General features: G+C 39.6%; 1 protein-coding gene across 1 annotated transcript in view; it reads right to left on the bottom strand.

Moving 5' to 3' along the window:
- The window catches only part of AK9 (adenylate kinase 9), a 125,413-nt gene that overhangs the window by 40,904 nt on the left and 66,785 nt on the right, over nucleotides 1-17,724 (bottom strand). The window contains exons 20-24 of the mRNA XM_019929566.3: nucleotides 12,177-12,266; nucleotides 11,136-11,336; nucleotides 10,655-10,770; nucleotides 3,772-3,984; nucleotides 86-346 (exon numbers count right to left, since the gene is read on the bottom strand). Coding sequence (XP_019785125.2) covers nucleotides 86-346; nucleotides 3,772-3,984; nucleotides 10,655-10,770; nucleotides 11,136-11,336; nucleotides 12,177-12,266 — 881 coding nt within the window. The remainder of the gene's footprint in view (nucleotides 1-85; nucleotides 347-3,771; nucleotides 3,985-10,654; nucleotides 10,771-11,135; nucleotides 11,337-12,176; nucleotides 12,267-17,724) is intronic.

Consider the following 17,724-nt stretch of genomic DNA (forward strand, 5'->3'; position numbering starts at 1 on the left):
ACAAAGTGAATCAGCTTATATTCTTCTCCCCCAAAGTAACACCAGTAAGCACAGTTATCTGCAAGGAGAGTATTAATATTCCTACCAGCTTCTTTGTATTTTCTTCCTCAATTGTAACATTGGCCTGAATTGCAAGCTCTTCAAGTTCTTGTTTTGCTAATTGTTCATCCTCAGAATCGTCCTCAGATTCAGGTCCAACTTTCTTCTCAGTTTTAAGCATTAATTTTTCTTGAAGAAATTCTTCAAACTGGATATGAAAAATGCCCAATTCTTCTGCCAACTGTCTTCCACATACAGTTTTGCCAGAGCCATGGGGGCCCAAAAGGCATATTCTTAATGGAGGAGCCTGCCACAGGGGGTGGGTCAGGGGGTTGTAGGATAGAAGGAGAGTGAAGAAAAGGAAGCTTTGAGAATTTAGAAAACGTAAGGCTTATTATTAACTGCCCTCCCTAAGACTGAATTATCACTTCACAAACTCAAGGATGTTTCAGCATTAGGATACCAATTAACATGATTCATTGCGTCAACCATGGTCCTCAGGGATCATCAACAACCATAGAGAATCTTGATATCAAGTGCCAAAAGGCATTTAATAAAATTAAATTAATTTTGTTCCTTTAAAAAAGTTTTAATTAAGGAAGAATGGAAAGGCACTTTCTTAGCACGATAAAAACAACAACAAAACCTCTCTACCAGACAAAAAGCCCATTGATACTGGAACACTAGGGGTCCCTTCATTAACTCCTGTAATCTCTGTATTGGAGATAGGGAAGCCCCAAAACCAGAGAACCCACAGAGATCCAGATGTATGGATTGTCCACTGATGCTTAAATTGTCAAGAACAACAGTGAGAGTTGGGATGGAGGAGCAGGGAAATCTTTTGTGAATGTGGGGAAATGACCATGATATTGGTAGGTGACGGCAAGGAGGAGTGGGAGATGGTGATATATCTGGATGGAATAAGCCTCCAAGGGGCTGGCAGTAACGGATTTCGAGTAGCAGAGGGAAGCAAGGAGCACAGTCTCATCACCTTCTGTCCTTGTGAAGGAAAGGTTCAGAGAAGAGTTTAAAGGTGCAAGTATACCAGAGAAATACAGGGGAAAGACGAGTCAGGTATCTTGAGGAATAGGGAAATTTAAAAAAAAAAGAAAGAAACTTAAGAGATTTAAGAAGATAGCAAGTCCACAAAAGAATATCTGAAAACAGAAATATCAGAGAAAAGAAAGAGATCTTAGAGATTAAAAATGTGACTGCTGAAGTAAAAAGTTCAGTAGTACTGTGAAATTCTAAGATTCCCTAGCATGAAAAACACATGACTTCAGATTAAACATGTACCATGTGTCCAGTGCAATGAATAAAAAAGATTCTGGACAATTTTAAGAACACAAGATAATGAAAAGAAGCTCTTAAAAGCTTTCAAATATTTAAAAAATGAAGCTGACTTACAAAGAAATTAAAATCAGCCTAGTGACACTGGATGCTACCTCACAATAAAGCAATACCTTTAATATTCTAAAAAGGAATGGTTTTCAACCTAAACTCTACGTCCATACTAATTGTTAAACATATATGAGAACCAAATGATGACATTTTCAGATATGAAGAAAGTTAGTTGAAAATGTGTTTCAGCAAAACAAGGGTTTGAAAAACCCACAAAAGCAAGAGGAAGACATGATGTAAATATCCGTTGACTTTGCCACCCAGCATTTATTCACTCTTCTTCTGTTAACCACATCTGGATTCCCCCCAGGAGACCACCCTTCATCCCTCTCAGTTTATGTGCTTCCAGTGGAACTGATTCCATCATTAGTTAAAGAATTGGGCATGACATTAAAAGATGCTCAACATCACTAATCATCAAGGAAATGGAAATCAAGACAACAGTGAGATATCACCTCACACTCGTCAGAATGGCTATTGCCAAAAAGACAGGAAACAAGTGTTGGCAAGGATGTGCACTGTTGGTGGGAATGTAAATTGGTATAGCCACTATGGAAAACAGCATGGAGGTTCCTCAAAAAACTAAAAATAGAACTTTCTTGTGATTCAGCAATTCCACTTCTGGGTATTTATACGAAGGAAATGAAAACACTAATTAGAAAATATATATGTACCACTATGCATTTCTTTGCAGCGTTTATTTGCAGTAAACAAAATATGGAAGCAACCTAAGTGTCCATCGATACATGAATGGTTTAAAAAAGATGTGGTACACACATGCACACATAATGGAATATTACTCAGCCATAAAAAAGAATGAAATCCTGCCATTTGTGACAACACTGATGGACCTAGATGGTATTATGCTAAGTGAAATAAGTCAGGCAGAGACAGACAAATGCTGTATGATTTCACTTATATGTGGAATCTAAAAATCAAAACAAACAAACATAACAAAACAGAAACAGACTCATAGACATACAGAACAAACTGGTGGTTGCCAGAGGGGAAGGTGGGTAGGGAGATGGGCAAAATAGGTGAAGGGGATTAAAAGGTACAAACTTTCAGCTATAAAATAAATATGTCCAGGTTGGCTGTACAGCATAGGGAATATAGTAAACAATATTGTAATAACTTTATATGGTAACAGATGGTTACTAGACTTAACTTGGTGATCATTTCACAATATACGTAAATGTAAAACCACTATGTTGTACACCTGAAACTGATATAATATTGTATGTCAATAAAAAAAGAACTGGTCATGTGATAAGATTTAAGTCAGTTGATGAATCACTTGAGAAAAATCATGAAAAAGAGAATGGTGAATAGTGAAAATAGAGTGGTATGAAATTATGTAGGTGCAGTCTCACACCATACTTTTGAATCCCATTTTAAATCCCTCAGTGATGAAATTGCTGAAGTGACACCTCACTCATCCACAGGCTAAACCTCTGGCAGACAGAGCTGTGTGGAATGCAGAGTGGATAAGTAGGTAGGAAGTGAAGGGATGTAGATCCATGACAATTTGCAGAAAAAGTGTGGACTCACCATTAAGATTTCAGGCTTTTGTCCACAGGGTTACGAGTAAAACAAGTCAATAGATGGCAAGTAGTGAAACAGACTAAGAGGAAAACAAAACACCAAAAGAAGACAAAAGGCCACATTCCTAAGTGACTCCCATCACCAGCAGGGCCAGGGCACAACCATCGGCATACTTCAGTCATCCCTATGGGACGATTTAGGTCCATGAAAATGGCCCAAATTATCCAGAAGAGTTTAAATTGTGTTTTATAAGTTCTGTTTAACAAGGCATTAACGTTACTGAAAGTTATGACAGTATATTGTGATTTATATATTTTGATCTTGTAGTCCCATTCTAAGGAATTATACTAATAAGATAATTAAGAGAAACGAAGGATCATATGCCCAAAGATTTCCTAAGTACTATTTCATATCCACAATGGCAAACTCACACTATAAAAATTACTGTGAAAAAATGTCTAACAAGAAATTAGATGTTAAAATGGTATGTCAAAATGATTAGGCAATAAAATAAATCCAATACATTTACACACAGTAAATTCAGCTGTGACTTTCTACTTCAGCTAAAAAGATACCATGTGTTGGTCTGACACAGGCATTACTGAAGAAATCCAAATAGATAATTAGATTATGTTATATTCCAAAAAGTTGTTCTTGGAACCTAGATATTTCCATACCATTATATTAGACTGGGGACTTCACTACTGAGTAAAATGGTGGAGGTTGGTAATAAGTCCCTAAAAAAGTACGCAGGAGCGATTGTCAGGATGCGAATATTGTTTTCACCTTTAATGGTTCATCATGAGCCACATACTCCTCAGGTTGCTCCAAAAACTTTTCTTTAGCCTCAGGACTTGAAAAGTAGTAGATCTTTTCTCGATATTTAGCTGCTTCTTCTGTGCTGCCTGGTTGTAGGATGAAATTTTCTTTGAGAGCCACTGGACAAAAGTGCTTTGTATCTCCCAAATGCCTTCTCTTCTCTCTAATTCTATCTTCATTCTAGAAATATTATTCAAAGTTTGGAGAACACTATTAATGTATTATTCATGTACTACTAAAGAGGGAATTATAAAAAATGCAACTTGAATAGTATTTAATCCGTAACAATATCCATTTAAAACAATCCACAAAAGACCAGTTCTTACACTATTTAAATTAATCAAAAAATCAGGTTCTCATATCCACCTGAGTTCACATCCCAAGCGTCTTTATTTTATAAAGAAAATGAAGCAGCACTGAGAATGAAGGCATCCCCAGCCCTCTACAGACAAATGTGTAATAAAAACCCCCATAATGTGCTGGTGCAGGGTCACTGTGAGGTCAGTTTCTAAAATAAAATTATTTCCAAGAAGTAAAAGCTGAGTCAGGGTCGCAACTTCTTACCCTTTGAAAATGAAATGGGAGATGCCTCAGGATTTGCTTCGTTTCCTACTCAGTGGCTATATATCAAATAATTTGGAACTATTTTATTTTGTTCAATTGGAAATGTGTAATATATTTTATTTGTGATAGATGAAGAAACTGTGTGTAAAGTCCCTTAAGGACTCTTGCAATTTATTTAAAGCAAAGTACATTTAAAAAATAATTTTCTGTGTTGTACAATACATGCTTGCTGTAAAAACATTCAAAACTTATCACAATGCATAGAGTGAACATTTCCTCTCACCTTCTTCCTTACAATACTATATTGACACTCAGTAGTTTTATGTGTACCCTTCCAGACCTCTTTTTCTAAGTTTATCCTACACATCTATATACAAAAATAGACACAAATTTAGACACAAATACATTATTTTTAAAAATACCAATGAAATAATACTTTACATGATTATTCTACAACACACCTCTTCCCCCACCCCCCAAGCAAGATATAATAAACAACTTCATGTAAAGGAGAAAAAATAAGACTAATCTCTATTTTTCTTGTGTCATTCTTGTTCAATTTTTGTGTCAGAGTTATGCAAGGTTCAAAATGAGCTGGAAAGTACTGATGTTTTTCTATGATGTGGAAGATTTAAATAACATAGGACTTATCTAATCAACAAGAACTGTCCTATAACTCCCTACAATTTTTTTGTTTGTTCAGCTTTTATCTTTCACCCTAAGCAAATTTTAGTAATTCGTATTTTGAAAACGCTTTTCATTTTGACTTAAACATTAAAGTTGTAATTTAAAACAACCATCTTTTAAAATCTGATTATATACCCCTTTCTATCTCAAATGTTATCTACTGCTCCTTCTTTTTACCTCATTGCCAGAAGTTTGTCTATTTTATTGCTCTTGTCAGTGAACCAACTCTTCATTGTTTTTGAAGTTAGGCCTACTGGTTTTATTTGGTTTTGTTTTCCTATTTCATTAACTTTTGCCTTTAATCTCCTTTCTACTTTCTTTTGGTTTATTTTGTTATGCTTTTTCCTAGGTTCTTGAGTTGGATGCTTAATTTCTCCAGTCTTTCTTGTTTTTCAATAAATGCACCTAAAGTAAGGTTGCCAGACTTAGCAAATGAAAATGAAGGCTCCCCAGTTATATTTGAATTTCAGTTTAAAAAAATGTGAGGTAGATGAGTGGTGGGTGACAAGGTTGGGGGGTCTTTTTGGAGCAAGGGATTCTGGGAAGATGGTGATCTACAGACTCTCTCTTCCCTTCTCTGCCACCTCCTCAGTGGTAAATAGCTGCTGGGGCAGGTGGCTGGTAACCATGGACATGAGGGGAGACAACTGTACAACACTCTTTACCGCTATGAGGGGGACAAGTACCTGGAGACAAACAACAGACGGACAAGAGCATTAAGATGCCAAGTCTTCGGAGGAATTTTGCCTGTAGAAATCTGTGGATTTCCTGGGGGAATGTTAGCATCAACAACTACCACCCAGGAGTGTTTGTGGTCTCTGTGGCCTGCAAGAGACCAAGAAGGAGCTGTATGGGCGGGAGGAGTCCTCCCTGACCCTGCATCTGGGTAAGTATGAGGAATCCAGGTAGCTGAGCTTGTCTCAGGCCTCAGCAACAAAATAGGTGACCTATCTGCTGCTATGCTCCTGACCGATGGGGAGAAAAGTCACTTTGCCTTTCATAATTTTTGAGAATGTTGTCACCTAAAGCACTCCAGCAACAGTCCTGAACTCCACTGAGCCAAAAAAAAGAAAAAAAAAAAAGAAACAAAACAACCATCCTTCTCAGGAAGCCTGGCACACACTGCAAGATTAGTCAGATCAAACAGACCACAAAACTCTGCAACACAGGCAGGAAAGAAACCCAATCTCAGAGTAGAAAAATGATGGAGACATTTACAGAGATTCATGTAAACACTAGAAAGAGTTCATGAGCACCAATAAAATATGTAAATGAGCTGAGGAAGAGAGTGAGCACTTGTGGTGGAATCTGGCCCCCAAAGATCCCCAGAACCTGTGACTATGTTATCGTATGTGCGTGATTAAGTTAAGGATATTGAGATGGGAGGATCATGCAGGTGGGTCCAAATGTAATCACAGGGTCTTTATAAGAAGGATGCAAGAAGGTCAAAGGCAGAAGGAGATGAGATGATGGACAGTAGAGGTTGAAGTGATGAGTTTTGAAGATAGGGAAGAGGCCATGAATCAAAGAATGCAGATGACCTCCAGAAACTGGGAAAGATAGGGAAAGGCTTCTCCTCTAGAGGAAGGAACATAGCCAACACTGATTTTAGCCCTCTAAGATTCATTTCAAAATACTGACTGTGAGAATTGTACAATAATTTGCTTATTTTAAGCCACCAACTTTGTAGCAATTTGGTACAGCAGGAATAGGAAACTAATACTCCACTCTAGAGACCCCAATGAATGTCTTAAATTAGAAGGCTGAGTGTAAGACAAGTCTACACATATTTGAACAAACTCTACAAATGTAAGAACAAAAAAGTAAGAGATGGAAAATTTGGGGAAAAGATAAAATATTTGGAGGATAGATCCAAGAGACCTAACTGATATTAAGTATTATGGAAGGAAAAAATGGAAGAGATGGAGGAGAGGCAAGAATTAATTTGCCACAAGTAGAGAAAGAAATAACCTCAGATTTAAACACACGCCAAGTGCAGGCAGAACTGATAAGGAAAGACAAACACCTGGACACACCTTGATGCAATTTCTGATCTCTGAAGCAACCTTAGAACTGTTGTTTCTTTTTCTATTTGTGTGGCAAAAGCGAAATATCTTTGTTGTTGATCTTTCCTATTGTAAAAACACTGCATCTCGAATGTTAAAAAATCAGACAATACAGATAAGTATTTATCTATATTATTACTTGTGAGTCCATCACTCAGAGATAACCACACATTCAACAGCCTGACTGAGGTATAACCGACATTAAAACACTTACATACTTAGTTTATAATTTGATAAGTTTTGACATATGTTTGATCCATGAAACCATCACCACAGTCAAGATAATAAACAGATTTGTCAACTGCATAGTTTGCTCCTGCCTCTTTGTAATCCGTCCCTCTTGTCCCTATTTGCCTCCTATCTGCTCCATCCCCAGACAACAACCGCTCTCTTTTCTATCACTATAATTAGTCTGCATTTTCTAGAATTTTATGTAGGTGGAATCACATACTATGTATTCTTTTTTGGTCTGGCTTTTTCTCTTAGCATAATTGTTTTGAGATGCATCCAGGTTGGTGTCTGTATCAGTAGATCTTTTATTTGTTTTTATTTTTCTGTGTGTGCTATTCCAGGTCTAATTATTCCCCGTTCCTAAGACTAGACTCTTTTTAATATACTACCCAATGCCCTGTGAATTATGAGGTTTTTCCAGTCTAGTTGGTGGGAATAGGCATTATTTCTGGCTCTGTGTGAGATCCAAGTACTGGTCCCACTAATCTTTGGTACTTCCCAGGGCCCTGAGTAGTTTCCTTACATGCGAAGCTGATCAGTGCTCTGTTGAATACTTGAAGGGGCTGCTCTGCAGGTGTCCAGAGCTCTCTCTGTGTACAGTTCTCTCATCTCTGGTCCCTTCCCTTCTAGCTGCTTTGGTCTCCAGGGGTTCTCTGCTCTATCTCCTCCAATCCTCCAATCAACGAGTCTCCCTGGCTCTGTCTGGGTCCCTCCTCCCTGTACCACAGCCTGGACAAGGTACATGGCCTTACAGACAGGAAGATGGGGAAATCGTAGGGTGCACTTCATTTATTTCCCACCTTTCTGGGATCACTGTGCTTCACTGTCTCATGTCAATGTCTTGAAAACTGTTTCATGTATTTATCCTATTTTTCAGTTGTTTCAGGCAGGAGGGTAAATCCAATCCCTTTTACTCCATCTTTCCTGGAATGACTGTTAACATTTGAGTACATACCTTCCCAGAATTTTTATCATGAGTTAGTGTACAGTTTTTTGCTTTTGTCTATATAGCACCTTTCTTTCCCTTTTCAAGTAACATGACCCTTCTCCCTCTTCTCATGGAGAACCACTTCTTCCACATTCCAAGGTTCTCAAATGGACCAGACAGTCAGAGTAACTCCTCACCTTATAGCCACTGAGTGCATGTGATTGAGGTTCGCTCAATCATATACAAAGTCCTCTAGTTACTATGATTAATAGGGGCAACTGACTGAGCTGGGAGAAGTGAAATTCTTTCTTGTGATTTTTCCAGGTGGATGTAAAGACAGAGTGTTGTCTTTCTTCCTAGATCAAAATTTCTAAGGATGTTCTCCCAGAATGCTGGCAGCCATGTCTGCCTTATTTGGAAAAAACATCTTCGCAGATGTAATTAAGGATCTCAAGATGACATATCACTGTTCATTATCCAGGTGGTCCCTAAATCCAGTGACAAGTGTCCTTATAAGAGAAGACACGGAAGAGAGGCCAAGTGCAGACTGAGGCAGAGGCTGAAGCCAGCACAGAGGCAGCCACAAGCCAAGGATTATCTGGAGCCACCAGAAGCTGGAACAGGCAAGGAAGGGTTCTCCCGGGAGCCTTTGGAGGGAGCATGGTCCTACCTACCAACACCTTGATTTCAGAGTTCCGGTCTCAAGAACCGTGAGAGGATAAATTTCTGTTGTTTTAAGTCTTCGAGTTTGTGGTGCTTTTCTTTTCTTTTTTTTTTTTGGCCATGCCACGCAGCATGTGGGATCTTAGTTCCCCAACCAGGAATAATTGAACCCATGCCCCCTGTAGGGGAAGCATGGGGTCTTAACCACTGGACCGCCAGGGACGTCTCTGTGGTACTCTGCTATGGAAGCCTTTGGAAACTAATCCTGCAGGTAAAACTGATCTGTGTTATGGTAAATTAGGAACAGTGGAAGTGAGGAAAAGACACTATATTATCAATGAAGACCATACTTAAAAATTTAAGTTTTGAATATTACAGACAGCTTGAGAACTGTCTGCAGATACAAGAAAGACACCGTGTTCTTGCAGACCAGAGGAGGGCACAGAAGAACGGCAGAAGAAGGATGACTGAGAGGAGAGAATCTGAATATTAGTGGGACAAAACGCACATCCTTTAGCCACCCTGACTGAAGGTCTCAGCAGTTCCTTAGGATAAAGTACCGAAAGCTGTTAGCAGAATCATATTGTGTAACATTTGTTGTTTGACACATACATATTTGGGTTTAAGTTAAGCAACAGCAAGTTAATTACAACTGAGTGTTTATCTACCCGTTTTATTGATAAAGACCGGAATTAAAAGAATCACCTCCTATTTTATTATTGATAGATGCCCGAACTGGGAGGCTATCAGTTGAGAAGAGTGACCAAAATTGTGGTGCCAAGGGAGAAGATTGGGGCCTAAAATGAGCTGTTCCCATTTGAGCAAACCACTCATTGTTATCATGCCCGTAGCCCCTCAAAGATGCCATTGCTGTGCTTTGTATAAAACACCCACGTCTGTTAAATCTTTTTTGTTATTAATTTTTATTGGAGTATGGTTGCTTTACAATGTTGTGTTAGCCTCCACTGCACAACAAAATGAATCAGCCATACACATACAGATATCCCCTCCCTTCTAGGTTACCACAGTGCATTAGGTAGAGTTCCCTGTGCTATACAGTATGTTCCCATCAGTTGTCTATTTTATACATAGTATCAGGAATGTATGTGTGTCAATCCCAGCCTCCCAATTCCTCCCACCCCACCCCTTTCCCCCTTGGTATCCATACATTTGCTCTGTAAGTCTGTGTCTCCATTTGTGCTTTGCAAATAAAATCATCTGTACCACATTTCTAGATTCCACATATATGCATTATTATACGATATTTGCTTTTCTCTTTCTGACTTAACTTCACTCTGTATGACAGACTCTAGGTCCATCCACGTCTCTACAAATGACCCAATTCCATTCCTTTTTATGGCTGAGTAATATTCCATTGTATATATGTACCACATCTTCTTTATCCACTCCCCTGTCAATGGACGTCCACTTTTGTTAAGTTTATAAAATATTTCTGTCTCTAATACCTATAGACGTTTCCAGGGGAAAAAATTTAAAGAATTCTTTTTTCATGGGCGTAATATACTGCCTAAGTAGCCCTGGCATTTCAGAGGTCAAATGAAGCTGGTTGGAGGCAAAATGTGTTGAAAATGTTTATAAAATTGAAGATTGCTGCTTGTTTTCTTGGAGTCTAAAAGTGCCCATTACCACTCTGGATATGTGCGCTTTCAGTGATGTGACCACGGTGAGGGGCAGGAACCAAGACTCCTACCTCTTCCTCCTCCTCCTCTTCTAGCTCCTCATCACCTTCGGCCTCAGCCTGATAGTCTTCTGTTTCTTCATCATAATCGTCCACAGTTAACTCCCAGCCAGCATAGTGGAAAGGTTCTGTAGAAAAAAGAAGAAATAGTTGGGAAGGTATTTTTAGGATAAAAGCCTATTAGCATATTACAGTAGCCAAAGATTAGGAAAATTAATTATAGGGACTGGTCTCTTAGCTTAAATGTGTATGCAAACAGGCCTTCACAAATTCTTTAAGTGACAACTGGCCAGTTTAGCCAGTGCTGTTTGTGCCTCATGGCTGTTCTGATTGGTGGGTGCCTGCACTATGACAGTTGTTAAATATTTTAAATATCATCCCTGGTTATACTGACTGTTTTGCTTCACAAACCACAGGCTTTAAACTTTCACAGTACTTTTAATAATATTACCTGCTCATGACAATAAATGTTATGATTACAGACAGCCCTTACTTTCCATGGCCTCAACGACTTTTTGAAGTAGTTCCTCTGGAGTTTTGTCAGCAATCTCCAAGTTTAAAACTTGAGTAACAGAGTCACTGATTGCTGTTTCCATCCGCCTCCAGGCGTAGTAGAAAGATCTGACACTCTCTTTAATTGGCTCCATTTCAGGAACATCAGGATAAGCGTCTTCTGGAAACTCAGGTAGTACAACTTTTGAGTAAAAGTTAAAGGAAAGAAAAAAGAGCCTTCAGGCATTATATCTTTAGTCATATTGCCAAAATAACTTATACTTTATAATACTTTAAAAACATTTGGGGCTTCCCTGGTGGCACAGAGGTTAAGAACCCACCTGCCAACGCAGGGGACATGGGTTCGAGCCCTGGTCCGGGAAGATCCCACATGCTGTGGAGCAACTAAGCCCGTGCACCACAACTACTGAGCCTGTGCTCTAGAGGCCATGCGCCACAACTACTGAGCCCTCATGCCACAACTACTGAAACCCGCGTGCCTAGAGCCCGTGCTCTGCAATGAGAGAAGCCACTGCAGTGAGAAGCCTGCTCACCACAACAAAGAGTAGCCCCTGCTCACCGCAACTAGAGAAAGCCCACGCGCAGCAATGAAGACCCAACGCAGCCAAAAATAAAAATATATTAAATAAATAAATTTATTTAAAAAATTTGAAAGAAATAAACTTAGTGTTCTAAGCAATAATATACATTTATATATTCATATTTCAATTATACTTTATTCCTTGTATTGGCTGTAGATGAATTATAAATAAAATCCAAATTATTTGGATAATTAATATCAATTTCATATGGCAACTTTAACTGTTAATAAAATGTATAACATAAAATTTGATGAAAAACTGTTATAAGTTGGCTAGATACACTTTTAATATAATAAGTTAGATAAATAAATATAACACACATCAACTGGCATACGACTGACATAGAAAGAAACAAGTAGGAAGTTGGTACTATGCCTAAAATTGTAAGAGAATATGAAAAGCACTTTTATGCACTAATTACTTTTATTTGATAATCTAACCTGTTTCAGATAATTCTTTAGTTTCTAGTCCCTCTTTGGATCCTTTTGGAATTTCTGTTCCAACTGTAGTATCCTCGGTAGGCTCAGACACTTAAAAAAAAAAATCTAATAGTGTTTGAATTTTAAAACATTCCTTTATGAAGTTCTTGGCACAAAGAAAATTTCAAAACATAGTTTAAATTGTGTATACTATATCTAATTGATAATACGGTTCTTGTTAGGTAAAGTATTGAAACTGAGTCCCCCTAAAACTGAGTTCCCCTGCCTAGTTTATGGTTAACCTCCCTATTCAAAACTTTATTCCTTTTCTTGTCCCCTCTGACCTCAATCCTGTGCTAACTGAACACTAATCAACCAAAGTCAGATAACATCATTAATGTACAAACTCAGGTTGTTTCTCCAGGGCAAGACCCCTGATCATGCACCCCCAGAGCAGAGGCTCATAAACAGTAGGCATCCTGACCCCTGAAACTACGATTAAGAAATGTCACAAGATGACAATTAACTACAGCTTCTTTGTTCTTCCCCTTTAAAAGCCCCCAACTCAAAGACCAAGATGGAGTAGATCTGAGATTCATCTCCCACTCCCTTGCTTGGCGCCCTGCAATAAGCCCTTACTTTGCTGCAAACACCCGCTGTCCGAGTTTGGCTTCCTGTGCCGCGGGCACACGAGCACACTGCTTGGTTTCAGCAAGGCATAAAAATACACAATAGAATAAGGCAGAAAATGAAGAATATTCTTAAGTACACAAAAGGACGTTGACCAGAATAACAATTGGTACATACAATTTTGACTGATGACTGTTGTTAAATATCATTCAAACTCCTGTTCACATGGCATCAAACTTGCAGTGCCTGATAGTTCTTTTAATTTCTTGAGATACCCGTAAAGATATACCAAAGGATCATAAAGTGGCAATAAAGGGCGATGATATGCCAAAGTCTCAGCTGTGGGTGTTGGTGTGGTGAAACTGAGGAGCGTCTCAACTAATACCACTGCTGGAGATGTAGATCAACAACTGCTTTCCTGGATGATATAAGACATGATCCATATACAGATCTAGCATAGCTAGTTTCAGGGAAGGAAGGACTAATAATCTTTCTTCTCAGCCCATATAGTCTCTCCTAGTTCTGAGACACAAGTTTTGTGTAGACCACACACACACAAATGTTTTAAATATATATGTAGCCATTCTGTAATACCGTGGAAGCTGTCTTTTAAGTTAGCTAAAGTAATAGTTGGGTCCTCTTTCTACAGAATCTGTAACGTTTAATACTCAGGAGAACAGGGAGTAGAAGGGGACAAGCCTAGGGCTGGCCTGGTGGCAGCATATTTAATTGTAAGGTGTTCAATTACCTAAAGAAAAACATAACCCTGACAAAGAGAAGAAGAACACCAAGAATATACAGAAAATTCTAAACTGTCTTAGCTTCTCTGGCTTAATCAGAGAATGCAATAGTTGGAGATGAAGAAGATCCAGCTTCAGCCTAGAAAAGCCATAGAAGATGATACTAAATATCATAAATTGAATCAGGTTTGTGCACATTGAGCTGACCTTCAGGTCTATATCTGAGAGTGCCTGGCAGGAAGTTTAAGTGAAAGGAGTATATGCGTGTTGTGCGTTTGTTGGGGGGAGTGGGGGTGGTTCTTATAAATACTCTACCTATCCTTCCTGTTGGTTACCCTACTCTACCTGCTCCATTCAGGGAGAAGTCAACAACAACAACAAAACAAAACAGCAACAACAAGGCCTATGAAAATATGCTATAATGAAGGAAAGAGAGTATTGATTCACAGATTCAGATGAAGAGCTTGCTTTTGAAGAAGATTTCTCATATAAAGCAAAATAAACTAAATTTTAGAAGATACGTACTTCGTACACTCAAAAAGCACAGGAGGACAACAGAGTCTGTGAAATAGGAGCCATGAGGCAAAAGGAGAGACCAACCTAAGATAAAGGCAGAAATACAAGAAAGCTAGTTGAAATAAGAACACAATGCAAGAAAATCTAAAATGCAATAGCAGAATTGAAATACGCATCAGGAGAGAGGCAATAAGGAGCAGAAAATAAGTCAGTGATGTGGAGGATAACAACTCTCCAAAAAATACAGAGAAAAAGGACAATGAAATGAAAACTATCAAGAAGAAGATTAATGTGGTTGAAAAGCAATAACTATCTAACTAAAAAAATAATAAAACGTGATCCTGAGAAAGGAATCTGAAACAATAACTGAAGAAAAACATTTTGAGCCAAAGACTGTGGTATGGAGACAGGAGGACAGAAGATGTTTGATGACATCTTTACACTATCAAACCAACCCTGGGGACTTCTCTGGTGGCGCAGTGCTTAAGAATCCACCTGCCAATGCAGGGGACAAGGGTTCGAGCCCTGGTCCGGGAAGACCCCACATGCCGTGGAGCAACTAAGCCCGTGCGCCACAACTACTGAGCCTGTGCTCTAGGGCCCGCAAGCTACAGCTACTGAGTCCACGTGCCAAAACTACTGAAGCCCGTGTGTCTAGAGCCTGTGCTCCGCAACAAGAGAAGCCACAGCAATGAGAAGCCCACGCACTGCAAACAAGAGTAGCCCCCACTCGCTGCAACTTGAGAAAGCCCGCGTGCAGCAACGAAGACCCAACGCAGCCAAAAAAACAAAAACAAGAAAAACCCTGGACTCAGGGATGAGACATGTCCCTTATTTAATACAGTGTTTTGGCATTTCTGTTACTTGTAGACAAATGCAGTCGCAATGGATACAGATGGAATAGTCTTCCTCTTAAGCAAGGTCAGCAGCTCTGCTTCTTAATTTAAAAAGTCAACCCTACCACTTAGTTACTTGATAGTCGAAGCACATGATCAACCCTTAATCAACAACACTGAACGTCTGTGCTCCAGAATTTAAACTTTGAATTGTTTGCTACTTAAATCTGGTCAGGTTTCTGGATAATGGGGTGGCAGGAAGCGATTTGCAAAATGTTCAGTGGTTGCTCACTCCAGGCTGCCCAGCCTGGTCCTGACAACTCAACATGGTGAGGTCAGGCTTTATTTGAGAGAGATGCATTTGACTGGAGAAAACCTGATCAGACCATGGCATTGGTTTTTGGATGGCCGTTAAGGAACCACTGGTCTTAGGGACACACTATCCCTGCAGTTGTCATTATGAGCATTGCTCTTTATATACCCTAGGTGTCTGCTGTCCCCTGTTCCTTTTCCTTGAATTACACTTCTTGTGATGGATTCAATTGTGCCCCCCACAAATATATGTTCACATCCTGACCCCTGGTACCTGTGAATGTGACATGAATTGGATACAGGGTCTTTGCAGAAGTAATTAGTTAAGGATCTTGAGATGAAATCATCCCAGATTTAGGGTGGGCCCTAAATCCAATGACTGGTGTTCTGGTAAGAGGAGAAGACACACAGAAACAGACACACACACACACACACACACACACACACACACACACACACACACACACACACACACAGAGAGAGAGAGAGAGAAAAAAAAGGCCATGTGAAGATGAAGGCAGAGACTGGAGTGGTACAGCTACAAACCAAGGAACACCAAGGACTGCTGGAGTAACCAGAAGCTAGGAAGAAGCAAGGAAGGATTCTTTCCTGGACATTTCAGAGGGAGCATGGCTCTGCCAACACCTTGATTTTAGACTTCTAGCCTCCAGAACTGTGAGAGAGTAAACTTCTGTTGTTTTAAGCCACCAAGTTTATGGTAGCTTGTTAAAGCTATCCTAGGAAACTGATATATTTCCCAATAGTCTGCTTGAAAACAAGCACTGGAGAGCAATGTGGAATTTAGTGAAGATTTAGCAAGGGAGAGATGGAGAGACTTTATACCACACACCCTGTGACAGACACTGGTGGTAATTCACCCAGCCTCTGTGTTCCTCTTCTTCCTTCCTGGCAGACCTGTGCTTTTGTTCCAGTGTTTACCCTTCCCCACATGGCTGAGGGAGTAGGACCCTCTCTCCAGCTCCAGGAATTTATCCTGATTGGTTTAAGCCCCAAATGCTGGTTCCTTTCCTTCTGATATTCGGGGAGGGAATGTAACTATTGATTTTGAGAGTGCTAAGATTCAGTTTCACTTAATTTGAATTAGGAATCCTGAGCTCTGGTCTTTTCAGAACATAAGGCAGATGAGGAAAACATCTCTAAGTTCTAGTCTGGTAATGATGATGTTAAAGCATCAACTATGAGGCAGACTCTCTGCTGGGTGCTTTGAAGAAATGTTCTTATCCATATAAAAACTCTGCTAGGTAAATCTTCCTAGTCCTGTTTTACAAATGAAGAACTTGAGGTGCAGGATAACTCTATAACTTGTCATATAGCAGCCAATGTGAAATTTTTAAAATGTCCATGAGATCAGATTGACCACTTGCACTTAGAGAAAACTCCCATCTCCATAAGCCTCCGGCCTCTGCTTTGCTCTCCAGTTTCACCTCCCACCTCCCTCTTGCTCACCATGCTCCAACCACATTCAATTTCTTCCTTGACCATGTGAAGCTGTGCCCACCTCTGAGCCTTGGCAGTGGAGGGATCTTTGCCCAGGTCCTTTCAGCGCTTTTGTCTGGCCTCAAATATCATCTCAGGTGACACTCTTCCTTGACCATAATGTTTAGTGTTGCATCTTCCAAACCACCCCCGGGGTCTCTACCTTGCTCATTCATTGAACAAACACTTACTGAGTTCCTACTATATCCCAGGTACTGGTTTAGTGTCTTCATAGATTTTTCTTCATGGCTCTTAACACAATCAGAAATTATCCTAGTTATTTACTTGTTTATTCTTGTTCTTCACCCCATAGAATGATGGCTCCTTGAGGGTAGGGCTCTTGACTGTCTCGGTCACTGCTGAGTCTGTACTACCTAGGGCAGTGTCCGTTGCTTTGCATGGCACTTAGAAGGACTTCAATAAATACTTGTTGAAGGAATGGATGAATTTCCCGATGTTTATTACTAGCTGACTCTATTACATGTCCATGAAGTGCTTGGAATGAAGCACTGTGATTTGAGCCAATGGTTACTCTAAGCTCATGTTCTTGCATGTAATTGGCCTATACCTAACCAGTACATAAAGAAAGCAAATTGGGAATGAGAAAAGTTATTAAGCAGCCTCGGAATGCATAGGTGATTGCCCTTTAAAGTGTCGATTCTAAGCAATATATGTGTCATTCCATTCTAAGGCTAGAGTGACGACAGGATTGAAATGAGACTTCAGTAATCTTATTTGACAGAGATAATGATTATCTTGTGGCCCAAGACAGAAGCCAAACTTCAAAGGAAAAGATGTGTTCCCAAGCAGGAGATATAAAAAGCCTGCTTTGGGTATGTGTTAGTTTCCTGTAGCTGCCAAAACAAATTATCACAAACTTGGTGGCTTGAAACAACAGAAATGTATTCGCTCACAGTTCTGGAGGCCAGAAGTCAGAAATCAAGGTGTTGGCAAGGCTCTGCTACCTCCGGAGGTTCTGGAGGAGAATCCTTTTTGCCTCTTTGACCTTCTCCTGGGTACTGTCATCTCTTGGCTGGA

The sequence above is a fragment of the Tursiops truncatus genome, chromosome 12 (assembly GCF_011762595.2).
Source record: "Tursiops truncatus isolate mTurTru1 chromosome 12, mTurTru1.mat.Y, whole genome shotgun sequence".
In the NCBI taxonomy this organism is placed as follows: domain Eukaryota; kingdom Metazoa; phylum Chordata; class Mammalia; order Artiodactyla; family Delphinidae; genus Tursiops; species Tursiops truncatus.